At 40.2% G+C, this 12,739-nt stretch overlaps 1 protein-coding gene across 2 annotated transcripts in view; it reads right to left on the reverse strand.

Moving 5' to 3' along the window:
• The window catches only part of FAM168A (family with sequence similarity 168 member A), a 213,685-nt gene that overhangs the window by 122,366 nt on the left and 78,580 nt on the right, over nt 1-12,739 (reverse strand). For both annotated transcript variants that reach the window (XM_043998224.1, XM_043998223.1), the window contains exon 2: nt 9,184-9,271. In XM_043998224.1, the coding sequence (XP_043854159.1) occupies nt 9,184-9,253 (70 nt within the window). In that variant the 5' untranslated portion in view covers nt 9,254-9,271. The remainder of the gene's footprint in view (nt 1-9,183; nt 9,272-12,739) is intronic.

Consider the following 12,739-nt stretch of genomic DNA (forward strand, 5'->3'; position numbering starts at 1 on the left):
GTGTGTAGATATATAATACAAATGAAAAAGACAAATGTAACTTGTTGTGGCGGAAGGCACTAGCTATCTAAACCAGAAAAGGGCCAGTGCTAATGGTAGGATTTGAAATAAGTCTTGCAAGATTCAACTCTAGTTGAGTCTTATAAATTGTGATAAAATAATGGGATTTGGCAGATACTCAAAGGGCCACATGGAGATTAATCTAAACTGACTGAATTAAGTGAGAGTGATTGACTGCTGATGAGCCTACTTCAAGTTAACTAGATTGTAAGCACACCTGGCTAGCCCTTAAGAAGGTATTGTTCTCAGAAGCTAAGGACTTTGAACTCAACTGGAGACCACCTCCAAGTCCAGTGAACCAATGGATTTGGATGACGCCTACCGATCAGCTTGAAGCAGTGTGTAAGGACCGCCTCTGCTCCAGACCTATAAAAAGCTTCCACACTCAGTTTGAGAAGAGTTCCTGATTGAAGCAGGCTCATGGCAGAGGACTTGAGGAAGAACCCAACCAGGCTGGAATTCTAGGCTAGATAGACCTTTTCTTAAGTTTCTGAACTCCACGTGAATACCTGTATGCTTTAATAAATGCTTAATGCCCAAAGACTGGTGCTAAAGCTTCTAATTTAAGGTGACCACACAATTTAGATTCTAAACATCACAAAGTCTTGTAAGAAAGCAGGAGAAAGGTGTATATTCTAGGCTTAAAGACTTCGATCCTTTCTCAGATAGACACTAGGTATGTGAACCTAAACAAGTCACTTAAGTCTCGATTGTCTCATTCATAAAATGGGGATAATTAATAGCACCTACTTCACAGGGTTGTTGTGAGAATCAAATTAGATAATTTACATAAATCAATTTACAAAATCTCTAACATGCTGTATGAACATAAGCTCTTATTATGATGGGTATTGTTAATCATATTCTGTCTACTAGGTTAGTTCCACTGTCTTTTCTTTTTGGTTTTGTGGGGCAATGAGGGTTAAGTGACTTGCCCAGGGTCACAAAGCTAGTGTGTCTAAGGCCCAATTTGAACTCAGGTCCTCCTGAATCTAGGTCTGGCACTTTATCCACTGTGCCACCTAGCTGCCACCTAGCTGCCCCCTAGTTCCACAACCAAAAAAGAAACAAGGTTAGCTTGACTCCTTAAGGTTGACAGGCTGGTAGGTGACCAGGGCAGTGAAAGGAGGGCCTCAAGTTGCCACAGAAGACCTCATTCAAGACTCATAAGCCAAAGCTCAGTGGCTACTTCTCGGGAGGCTGTAGAAAGTATTCTCATTTATACATGCATTGAATCACAAGGCCAGTCCCTTATAACTCTGCGATTCTGGAATTCTGCTTTTCAGTGGGAGCAATTCTTCCCCTTCCAAAGGCTTCCACACTATCCATTTACTGTTGTGACCTAGAATTTTACCCTGGTGTCCTAACTCCAAACCTAACTCTTTTTTGTGTGTGTTTTCCTTTTCCTTTTATTTTCTTTCTCCAAGACATTCTTGGTGAGTACACCATCTCCCTGAGAAGGGTGTTATCCCACTTCGGCTTGAACACATTTTCCAATGACATTACCCTGTGGGTCAGCTCTAAATGGTAGGAAGCCTTGATGGGTTCAGGTCCCATGATGAGCAATGGACTGGGGACATCAGAGACAAACAGTCTAGCCTAAGTTCTGCCACTATGTTGCCATGTGCTAGGCATCAATTTTCTCATCTATGAGATAAAGATTTAAACTAGATCATCATCTCTCAGATCCTCTGTAGTTCTTTAAAATGAAGATCATAAGTTAATCCCTTAAATCTGTTTAGTATCTTAGCTTCTAAAGGATATGCAACAAGCCAAGGAGAAGGGTATTATTCCTACTTTACAGATGAGGAAATTGAACCTCAAGAAACTGAGAGATTTGGCCAGTTAGTAATACAACCCTGTCTACTAGATGACTTGTCTCAGATTTGCTACAAAGATGAAATGAGATAAGGAATATTAAAGTACTCTTGAAGCACATAAACTGGACAAGTCTGTGAATGATAGCTACTAGTAGTAATTCACAGGGAGCCTTGTTCTCCTATAAAAAGATATTCTGGATTAGCCCTGCTTGTTGCAGCTGCTTTGGGGGGCTTTTAGGGGTTTCCACAGAAGATAAAAAGTGTCTAACAAATGCTAAAAGTAGCAGTACCAATAGGTGGCCCTCCTGACCTGGCACCCAGGCTATGTCAGGCTTTCACTATTCATTCTAATTTGGTGAGGGACACCTGGGTTGTCCCTCCAGGGCTGTTCCCTAATGCTGATGATGGAAGGTGCTTTACAGAAAGGAGCAGTGTCTCTAGTATGTTTGACTGATTGGTTTCCCACTTCTGATGTTACTGGCAGGAAGGTACCAACTGGCAAGGTTAACTGGAGCATGGAAGAGTCTAGTATTGAAGTTCCAAGCATAGAAAATTCCTTAAAAGGCAGGAAGTACAGGCTGGAGGAGAGACAAAGAGAGCCTGACAATGTATGACCTAGAAAACCAGGCGTTCTTTTAAACTATCACAGTAATTCTCAACAAATTTCCTCCTCTGAAAATGAGGAGACAGGACAGCAAAGTGCTAATATTCTATGTCCTTTAAGCCTATCAAGAACTAGCATTCTATAGCCTAAGATCCCTTCTAGCACTAACGTTCAACATCTGTATGATGCCCACCTTCAAATTCAGTCACCTGGAAGAACTGTTTTCACATGGTTCATTTCTTCCAATGGTTGCTGAGCCTTCACACCAGGATAGAGAGAATAGTTATTTTGATTGATATGTTATAATTTGGAGACCAATCAGAAGTCATTTCATTAATCCAAGAGAATAAAAAACCAAAGATTGTACCTTTTAGTTGTTTTGCTCATGCTGAAGCTAAACATTTCATCCTAAAATGTCCCTTCCACTCCAACTTTTGCCCCTTAAAATATCCCCTGGCCATTTTTCTTTTAAGATTTCTTGAAATATGATGTCTGGGCTCTCTTTTTTGGTCATAGCTTTCAAGTAGCCCAATGATTCCTAAATTTTTTCTCCTTGATCTATTTTTCAGATCAGTTGGTTTTTTTCTATGAGATACTGTATATTTTCTTCTATTTTTTTCAGTCTTTTGAATGAAGAAAACTGCCCACATCTCTTAGAACTAGAGGGCAAATTAGAAATAGAAAGGATCCATTGGTCACTTCCTGAAACCCCAAATGAAAACTCCCAGGAATATCATAGCCAAAAACCAGAGCTTGTGAGTCAAGAAAAAAACCAGCACAAGTGGCCAGAATTAAAGAATTCAAGTACTGAGGTAATCATTATCATGATTACACATGATTTTTCAGCCACCACTATAAAGGAGCAGAGAGTTTGGAATATGATATTCCATAAGGCAAAGGATATGGACTTACAGCCAAGAATAACTTACCTAGCAAAACTCAGTATAATACAGCAGGGGAGAAAATGAACCTTTACTGAAATAGGAGTTCCAAGCATTCCTGATGAAAATATTAGAACTATGGAAAAACTCTGAAATCAAACACAGGAGTGAAGAGAAAAATAAAAAGGTAAACATAAGTGAACAATGATAAGTCACTAAAGAAGGAAAAACTGTTTACATTAAAATATAGGGAGATCTCTGAACCCTATTGTCATCAGCATTCATTGAAGAGGCACCTAGGTGGTATAGTAGATAGAGCACCAGGCTTGAAGTCAGGAAGATCTAAGTTCAAATATGACTTTGGACATTTACTAGCTGTGTGACCCTGGGCAAGTCACTTAACTTCTGTTTGTCTCATTTTCTCATCTATAAAATGGGGATAATAAGAGCACCACCTCCCAGAGTTGTTGTAAAGAATAACTAAGATCATAACTGTAAAGCACTTAGCAAATGCCTGGAACATAGCAAGTTCTATAGAAATGTTAATTATCATCATCATCATCATCATCAATTACATAAGGCCTGGGAATGGTTCTGTTATGTCTTGATAATCTTAAGAATGGAAAAAAGTACAAGAGGAATACAAGGGGGGGAGGAGGAGGAAAAGAAGGTTTGGGGAAATTATCTCACATAATCAGGCTGGACAAGTAGACATCTATACAAACAAGAAGGAAGGAATAGAAAGGAGTGGCTGACACTAGGAACCTCACTCATTTGAACTGGTCAAAAAAAGAAAGAATACACATTACACACAGTTGGTTACAGAAATACATTTCACTCACAAAGGAAATCAGAGGGAAAGAGAAGGGAGAAAAGGGAATCAAAGGGAGGGCAGATTATGGGAGGGATTAGTTCTAAGCCAAAAAAACCCTAAAGATATACAAAAAATATTTATAGCTCTTTTTTTAATCTATGAGAATAGCTCAATAGCTAGTGGGAATCTGAGGGGTATCCATAAATTGGATGGGAATGGATGAATAAGTTATGGTAAATAAATGTGATGGAATACGGTGTGCTGAATTCTTATCAACATAATGACTAACCATGATGCCAGAGAACTAATATGAAACATACCAGCCATCTCCTGATAGAAGTGAAGAACTAAGAATGTAGAATGAGACAAATATTTGGGGGCACAGCCAATGTGATGTTGATTAACCATATATGTTTGTAATGGAGTGTGTTTTTCTTGTGTTTTCAACTTTAGGGACAGGGGATTGGAGGGAGAGGCTGAGAAGGTGGATTTTAACTCATTAAAAAAATATTTTTTTCCAAAAAAAAAGGAAAGAAAAAGAAGTCTCCTTTGGCCTTTAGGATCAATAGATACACTTACTGATTGACTGATGGATAGGGCCCCTTCAAATGCCATCTCCTACAAGTAAGCTTCACAAACCTCCCTCTTCAGAAGTGATTCAATTCAACTGAATTCTCATTTAGGTTTCTACTATATATAAAATACTATATGCTCAGACCTAAGGATGTAATGATGAAAGGCAAAACAATCCTTGCCCTCACAGAGTTTACAGTTAATAGTCAGGGTATTACAAATTTACAAATAAGCCTGAGATAAGGGAGAAAGTGATAAGAAAAAAGATCTAGATGCATAGCCCTGGCATCCATGCTGCTGCTATGGTCCTGCCTTCCATTATAAAGTTACATGCATCTGTCTTTTCTGGGTACCAGTATAGGCTATTTGAGTGCAGGGTCTGGATCTTTTTCATCAATGTATCCATCGCCAACACCATGCAGAGTATGCCTAATAAATTCTCTTCCCAAACTGAAGTGAATCGCCATCCAACACCTTGGGTTATGTCAAAGCAAATGGAGGATTTGGGTTGGTCTCCCATAAATCTCAACTGAGGAAAGCCACAACAAAACCACACTGGAATGTAACATGAATTTGGTAAAAAGGGCTAGGAAGAGAAGAAGAAAAGAAAAAAATCTCTGCCACCCTAGATCATCATTGATACCACAGCCTCAGAAACGAGTTGTTGTGGGGTTTTTTTCCTGCCAATCCAAAGATTTGTTTGGAACATAAAATGTCAGACTTAGAAAGGTCCCTAGAAAATATGACACACAATGTTAAAACATTAAGCACAAAATATCAGAACTAGACGGGGAAATTTACACCCAGAATGGGAAAGCGACTTCTTCAAGATCACACAGCAAAGCATGGGGGGAGGGGAGGGCCCTCTGGGAGGGGGACAGGACAATCCAATGACTTACTAGTATTACTACTAGTACCAAACGTGAGCACTCAGTTAAAACTATTTTTCCCAACAAAGAGCTGCTGAACAATGAAATTTGCTATCCCAGTAAGTTTCCTATTTCTGGAAATGTCTAAGCAGAAGCTAAATGACTCCCTGTAGAGAAGGCTATAAAAGGGTTTCTTATACTGGGAGAGAAGTTGAACGGTACACTTTCTGAGGGCCTTTCCAGCCCTACAATTCTACCAACTGCTCTGTACATTTTTAATCAACTGATGAGTACTTACCACTATTTTTCTGGAACTAAGGATATAAAGACAAGAAAAAAGAAAAAAGACAGAAAGAAATAGTCCCTACCCTCAAGGAGCTTACATTGTAAAAATGAAAACATTGTGCACATATAAGTACATAAAAAATAAATGCAAGGCAATTTGGAGGAGGAGGCACTAGAAGTTGGGGAGATATGGAGAGATTTCATATAGAAGGTACCACTTAAGCTGAATTGTGAAGGAAACAAGGGATACCAAGAAGCAAAGGTGAGGAGAGGAGGGAGTACATCCCAGGAATGGAGGCTGGCCAATGCAAAGGTAGAGAGATGGGAAATGGAGCATCCCATATGATCAAAAGCAAGTAAGCTATGTATAGAGATATATAGATATAACCTATATCAGATTACCTGCTGTCTAGGGGAGGGGGGACGGAGGGGAGGGAGGGAGAAAAATCTGAAATTGTAAAGCATGTATAAACAAAAGTTGAGAACTATCTTTACATGTAACGGAAAAAATAAAATACCTCATACATTAAAAAAAAAAAAAAAGCAAGTAAGCTGGTATAACTAGACTATAGATCCCTTGGAAAAAAGTAAGAAGATTTGAAAAGTAAGAAAGTGTCAGGTTATGAAAAGCTTTAAATGCCAAACAGAGGATTTTATATTTGATCTTGGAGGTAAAGAGGAGCCACTGGAATTTTTTTTTTAATATTTTAGTGAGGCAATTGGGGTTAAGTGATTTGCCCAGGGTCACACAGCTAGTAACTGTCAAGTGTCTGAGGCTGGATTTAAACTCAGGTACTCCTGACTCCAGGGCCAGTTCTCTATCCACTGTGCCACCTAGTTGCCCCAAGCCACTGGAATTTATTTGGGGGTTGGGTTTGTGACATGATCAAATCCAGATTTTAGGAAAATCACTTTGGTAGCTAGGTAAAGGAAGGACCAGAGTGGGAAGAGGAAGAATGATTAAGGAATGAAAAACGTGTTTGCAGAAAGCATGGAGATTTTACAGTTACCTGATATTCAAAAATGTATCTTTCTGCCATAGCTAAATAATTACTACCTATACTCAAAATAAGCCAGTCTAGGAAAGAAAGTAAAAGGAGCACAATAGAAGGTTTCACTCAACAGGTAAGAGGCTCTTCCCAGAGAAGGAGGCTACACCCTCAGAAGAGAAGAGAAAGCACCTGACCTCCAGGGAAGGATGATGTGGATCACCATCCATGAGGTGAGAGACCATCCAACAAGGAAAAGAGGAAAATACATAGGTAGGGTCAGTAACAACTCCTGACTGAGCCAAGAAATTAGTAACAGCTCTGCTCTTGGTGGAGAAAGAGTTCCAAGAGATGTCAAGAAAATTCACAAATGGACAACATGAAAAACAATGTCCTAGTCTCCAGATATTGCAAGGATGTTGCTACAAAGGAAGTATACTGAAATGTATTGAAATGCAGCTGCCCTTCCACAGAGACCCTGGGGCATTCAACTCTGGACAGAAGGGGCCATGGTCTTTGTGTCCAGCAATAAAAGATATCTTTTGCAGCAAGACACAGTGGACAAAGTGCTGCAATTGGGCTCAGGAAGACTTGGGTTCAAAGCCTAACTGATGCTTTATTGGCTGTGGGACCATAATCAAGTTACTTAATCTCACTGAGCACTAGTTCCCTATCTATAAAATAGGGATAATACCTATAGTACCTACCTGGCATGTAAAGTATTTTGGAAACTTTAAAGTGCTGTATGAATATCAGTTATGATTACTTGAGTAAATCTGAAGCATCACTATTCCTAAATGGGAAGACTAATCTTCCTGCAGTATAGGTGAAAGAAGGGGATTAGCTCCTGTATGGACATGAGTAGCGAATCCTAAATTCCAAGATGGCTCCCAACAGATCCTAATACTAAATAACCAGTAAAAGGGAAGCCAGAAAATAGCTAAGATACACTTCAGGCCAAATAATATCAGTGTCATTTTGCTAAATGAACAACATGGTGTTTTCCATAAAGCTCAGAACAAGAATCTGCCTTCACAGTTTATCAAATGCCCTGCTCCAGTTCTGCTCCATGAAGGGTCCGGGAGGGTAAGGGTTAGGAAATGTGACCTCGGCAACCCGAAGAGACAGAAAGGGGGAGTGAAAGACAGACATCGTGGCTGCACTTTGGAAAACAAGTAAAGTTTTTATCACAGGAAGGTAGGAACTTTTGCACAGGCTTCCATCCATAGGACCAGATAGAGGAACCATGAGAAGAGATCCAGTTATATACCTACTCAATTAAGGGACAGGTGAGAGGGGTGGGAAGGTCAGTCAGTCAATCAGTCAGTCAGTCAGTCAGTCAGTCAACATTTATTAAGTGCCTATTCCATGCTAAGCTCTGGGGATACAAAAAGAGGCTAAAGACAGTCCTTGCCCTCAGGGAGCTCCCAGTCTAATGGTGGCGGTGAGGGGGAATAAGCAAACAACATGTACAAAGTATACACAGGATAAATAACTAACAGAAGGGAGGCACTAGAAGGACAGAGAAAGGCTTGCTGCAGAAGATGGGATTTCAGATGGAACAGGAAGGAAGCAGGGAAGCCTGGAGGCAGAAATGAGGAGATAGAGCATTCGAGGCATAGGGGACGCCAGAGAACAGCCAGGAGGCCAACATCACCAGATATGTGGCAGGCAGTACAGCAAGAGGGAGCTAGGTTATGAAGGACTCTGAATGCCAAACAGACCATTGTGTATTTGATTCTGAGGCAATAGGGAGTCACTGGAGCTTACTGAGTGGGAGGCTAGGGCTGACATGGTTGGGCGGCTGGATGGAGGATGGACTGGGGTGGGGAGAGATCTGAGGGCGGGCAGACTCACCAGCAGGCAGGCTACTGCAAAAGCAGAGGTGTGGAGTGACCAAGGATGATGGCAGCGTCAGAGAGAAAGGGACAAATCTGAGAGATGGGGCAAAGGTGAAATTGACAGACGTTTTCAACAGTTTGGATGAGAGTGGGGTGAGAAATAGTGAGGAGTCAAGAATGGCACCTAGGTGGCAAACCTGGAGGACTGAGAGGATTGAGGTATCCTCACCAGTAATAGGGAAAGCCAGGAGGGGGAAGAATTTAGGGGAAAATTTGAGTTTGGTTTTGGACATGTTGACTTTAAGATGTCTCTAACTTAAGATGTCTGGAAGGTAGCTGGAGATGCAGGATTAGAAGTAGGGGAGAAGAGATGGAGAGAATCTTGAGTTTATTACACCTGCTCAGAAGTCATTTTCCTGCATGAAAGTCATTCCTAAGAGCACTTACCTGTGTAGGCCATGGTCTTGGGGTTGCCATAGGGAGCCCCAGGTTGGACGGGGCTGTAAACAGGGTTCATTGTGGAAGACTGAAGACCCTAAAGGGAAAAGAAAGAAACGAGGATGGGTATTTTGATCAAATGAACCAACAACAATCACAATCTTCTCTATGAGCACACACTATAGTTTACAAAACCCTTTCATACTCTCTTATTAGAGCAATGTCAACAACCTGTTTCAATACTTTTGTAAACCTTACAAATGCTTTCTTCCCCACAAATCTGTAACATGGATAGTACTGTGAGACAAATCTTTTACTCAAAGAAGAAAAATAAGGCTCAGAAATAGCCATATAACTTGAGTCAGAACCCCAGACTTAAAGTCATGTCTTCTAACTCAGCAAATAACAAAGGCTGTCCCAAAAGTCTTAATGATAGCTTAAAAATCCACTAAGACTTTTGGGGTACCCTATATTTCTAGAGTATGGAAAGTTTACACAGTATTCTCCTCATAACAGCCCTGTGAGGTGGGGTCTGCTAAGTAGGATAATAAGATTTTGAGCTGAATGGGGCCCAAAAAATCATATAGTCCATTTTACAGATGAGAGGGGTGAGACCTAGAGAGTCTCATCCAAAGTCAGAAAACTAGTAACCAGCAAAGTCAGATCTGAACCCAGATCCTGTGACTTCAAACGCAATAGGTTCTTTCTCCACTAAACTGTCTATTTCTGATACTGCTGCTCCCTTTGTAAGGTCTTACCTTAACACTTGATGATTGAACTGCACTAGGCCTTGTTATTTATTATTCAAGACAAAAAGAACTGCAAAAGAGAGTATTTATAACCTGACATGACAATGTGATCACACAGATTATCACCCAAGTTTCAGAACCTTTAAGATACCCATGACTGAGCCTCTGTAAAAGAGTCAGAGAAAGGAATGACAATGGCATAGATAAGATATGTATTAAGTCCTTACTAGGAACATCACCAGCCTTGAAGTTGGGGGACATGAGTTTGAACCCTGGCTCCAAGACATAAGCAATGCATTCCCCCATTGGAATCTCAGCTTCCAGTGTAAATGTGGTGAAACTATTTGTATTGCCTACCTCATGGGTTTATTCTAGGGAAAAGTGCTTGGTAAATTTCCAAGAACTATAGAAAGAAGGGCCAATGTTCTCAGCTGATATATGAAGAATTAGGGCACAAATAGGGTAAAGGATATGCCCAAATCAGACAGCAGAGTTCTTCCACCTCACAGTTCAGGGCTTCATCCACTACATCATGTTGCCTGTCTTCTCCTCTCTAACATCTGACTTTATACCTGATGATAAATCATGCCCATTATTTATTACGCAAGATAAAAAGAGCTACAAGGGAGAGTATTTTTAACTAGATGTGACAATTTGATCCCACACCTATTCATCTAAGTTTGATAATTCTTTGGTTAATTTCTCTGTAGTCTGCATTACCACTAAGTCCTCCAACAAATCTACCTAGTAACTAAACCAGATATTCTCTCTTCTATCTGTTTCCTTCTTATCCATCTCCATGGCTTCCACCCAAGTCTGGATCTCATCTCCTCCTGCCCAAACAATTACAACAAAATTTTTTAACAACTTCCAGTCTTCCTGCACATGTGGCTGGAATCCTCTCCCTAAAGTCCATTTCAGACATTGTCCCTCTTCTTCTCAAGAACCTGTAGTGGCTTCCATTGGCCCACAAAGAAAAGGACAGGACAGACTCCTCATACCAAGTAGTATTTGAGGCCTTCCACAGCCCAGTCTCCCTCTTTCCAGCCTCATCTCTCACACAACATCCTCTATATCAGCTATATAGCCCGGTATTTCTCAACTCTTTGCTCACACTAATCTCTCTGCCTAGAATGTTCTATGACCCCCCCACACTTCATTCATTCAATGAACTTTTATTAAATGCCTACACTGTGCCATTTAGTCAAGTATTTATTAAATATTTACACATATATTATATACTTATTGAGCATTTATTATATAAATGAGAGCAAATACAAATAAATATGAATAGGGAGGACACTAGGGCAGAATCAGGAAGGGCTTCATGTATAAAGAAGAGAAGGATTCTGGAAGGCAAAGATGAAGAAGGAATGTAATCCTGGCATGGAGGCTGGCCAGTGAAAATATAAAGAAACGGGAAGACTGTCATAGGTTAGAAACAGAGAGAAATTAAGTTTGGCTGGATTGCAGTATGTATGTGCAGGGGTGGGTTGCCATGTTCAATGAGCCTCTGGGATCTAATATAATTTTTTCTGTTTAATTTTTAAAGGCTTTCATGACTTGGCCAAATCCTGTCTTCGTTGGCTCATTGTAGGGATTGTAGGGAGGAGACTTAGAAAACATCCAAGGTTAAGAAACATGGTGTTAGAAAAAAAAAAAAAGAACTGTGGAGTATAGATGCTAAATGAACCATACTATTTCTTGTTTTTGATGCTGTTGTTTCTTTTCTATTTTGAGGTTTTCCATCATTGCTCTGATTTTTTTTCTCTTATAACATGACCAATGCAGAAATAGGATTAATGTTATATATCAGATTACCTGCTGTCTAGGGGAGGGGGGGAGGGAGGGGAGGGAGGGAGAAAAATCTGAAATTGTAAAGTTTGTATAAACAAAGGTTGAGAACTATCTTTACATGTAACAGAAAAAAATAAAACACTTCATTAATTTAAAAAAAAAAGAAACATGGTATTGTGGGGCAGTTAGGTGGCATACTGGATAAAGCACTGGCCCTGGATTCAGGAGGACCTGAGTTCAAATCCAGCCTCAGACACTTATCTGTGTGACCCTGGACAAGTCAATTAACCCTCACCGCCCTGCCCCCCCCCAAAAAAAGTAAAAGAAACAAGACACAGATGAGGAGCCTGCAAAGGAGATGGAGAAAGCGCTTTGCCAGGCATAGAGGATACACAGACAAAAATTACACAGCCCCTGCCTTTCCAAGGAGCTTATATAATATTGGGAAGAAACACTATATACCCAGGAAATTAAATACAAAATATATGCAAATTAAAGATAAAGTCATTTCCATGGGAGGATATTAACACCTGGAGGGAAAAGGATGAGCTTCTTCTAAGGAAGTGATCTTTAAAATGAACTTTGAAGAAAGCTAAGGATTCTACAAGGCAAATGCAAGGAGTGAATAGATCCCAAGCATGAGGAACAGACCATACAAAGACATATAAAGGGGAGATTTAATGTATTGTGCAGAGATCAGCAGGCAAGTCAATTTGGGTAAAAAGTGGAGCATATGGCAAGAAGTGATGTTAAATAAGGCTCCCATCTCTGGCTATTGACAGCCTACCCATCATTCGAAAACCAATTAAGGTGCTATTTCTTCAAAGGAGCCATCCCTGAACCTCCTAGCCAGATGTAATCTCTCTACCTCTGATTCCCAACACCCCCAACAAAGCTTTATGTGTCCCTCTCCTATACACTTACTAATTTTCCATTTTATCTTAGTTCTTGGTGTTCATATTTTAGCCCTCTTACTACACTGCTCTCCCAAAAAACTCCAAATTCTATATTTCTTTAAG

Source organism: Dromiciops gliroides, chromosome 3, assembly GCF_019393635.1.
Source record: "Dromiciops gliroides isolate mDroGli1 chromosome 3, mDroGli1.pri, whole genome shotgun sequence".
Lineage (NCBI taxonomy): Eukaryota > Metazoa > Chordata > Mammalia > Microbiotheria > Microbiotheriidae > Dromiciops > Dromiciops gliroides.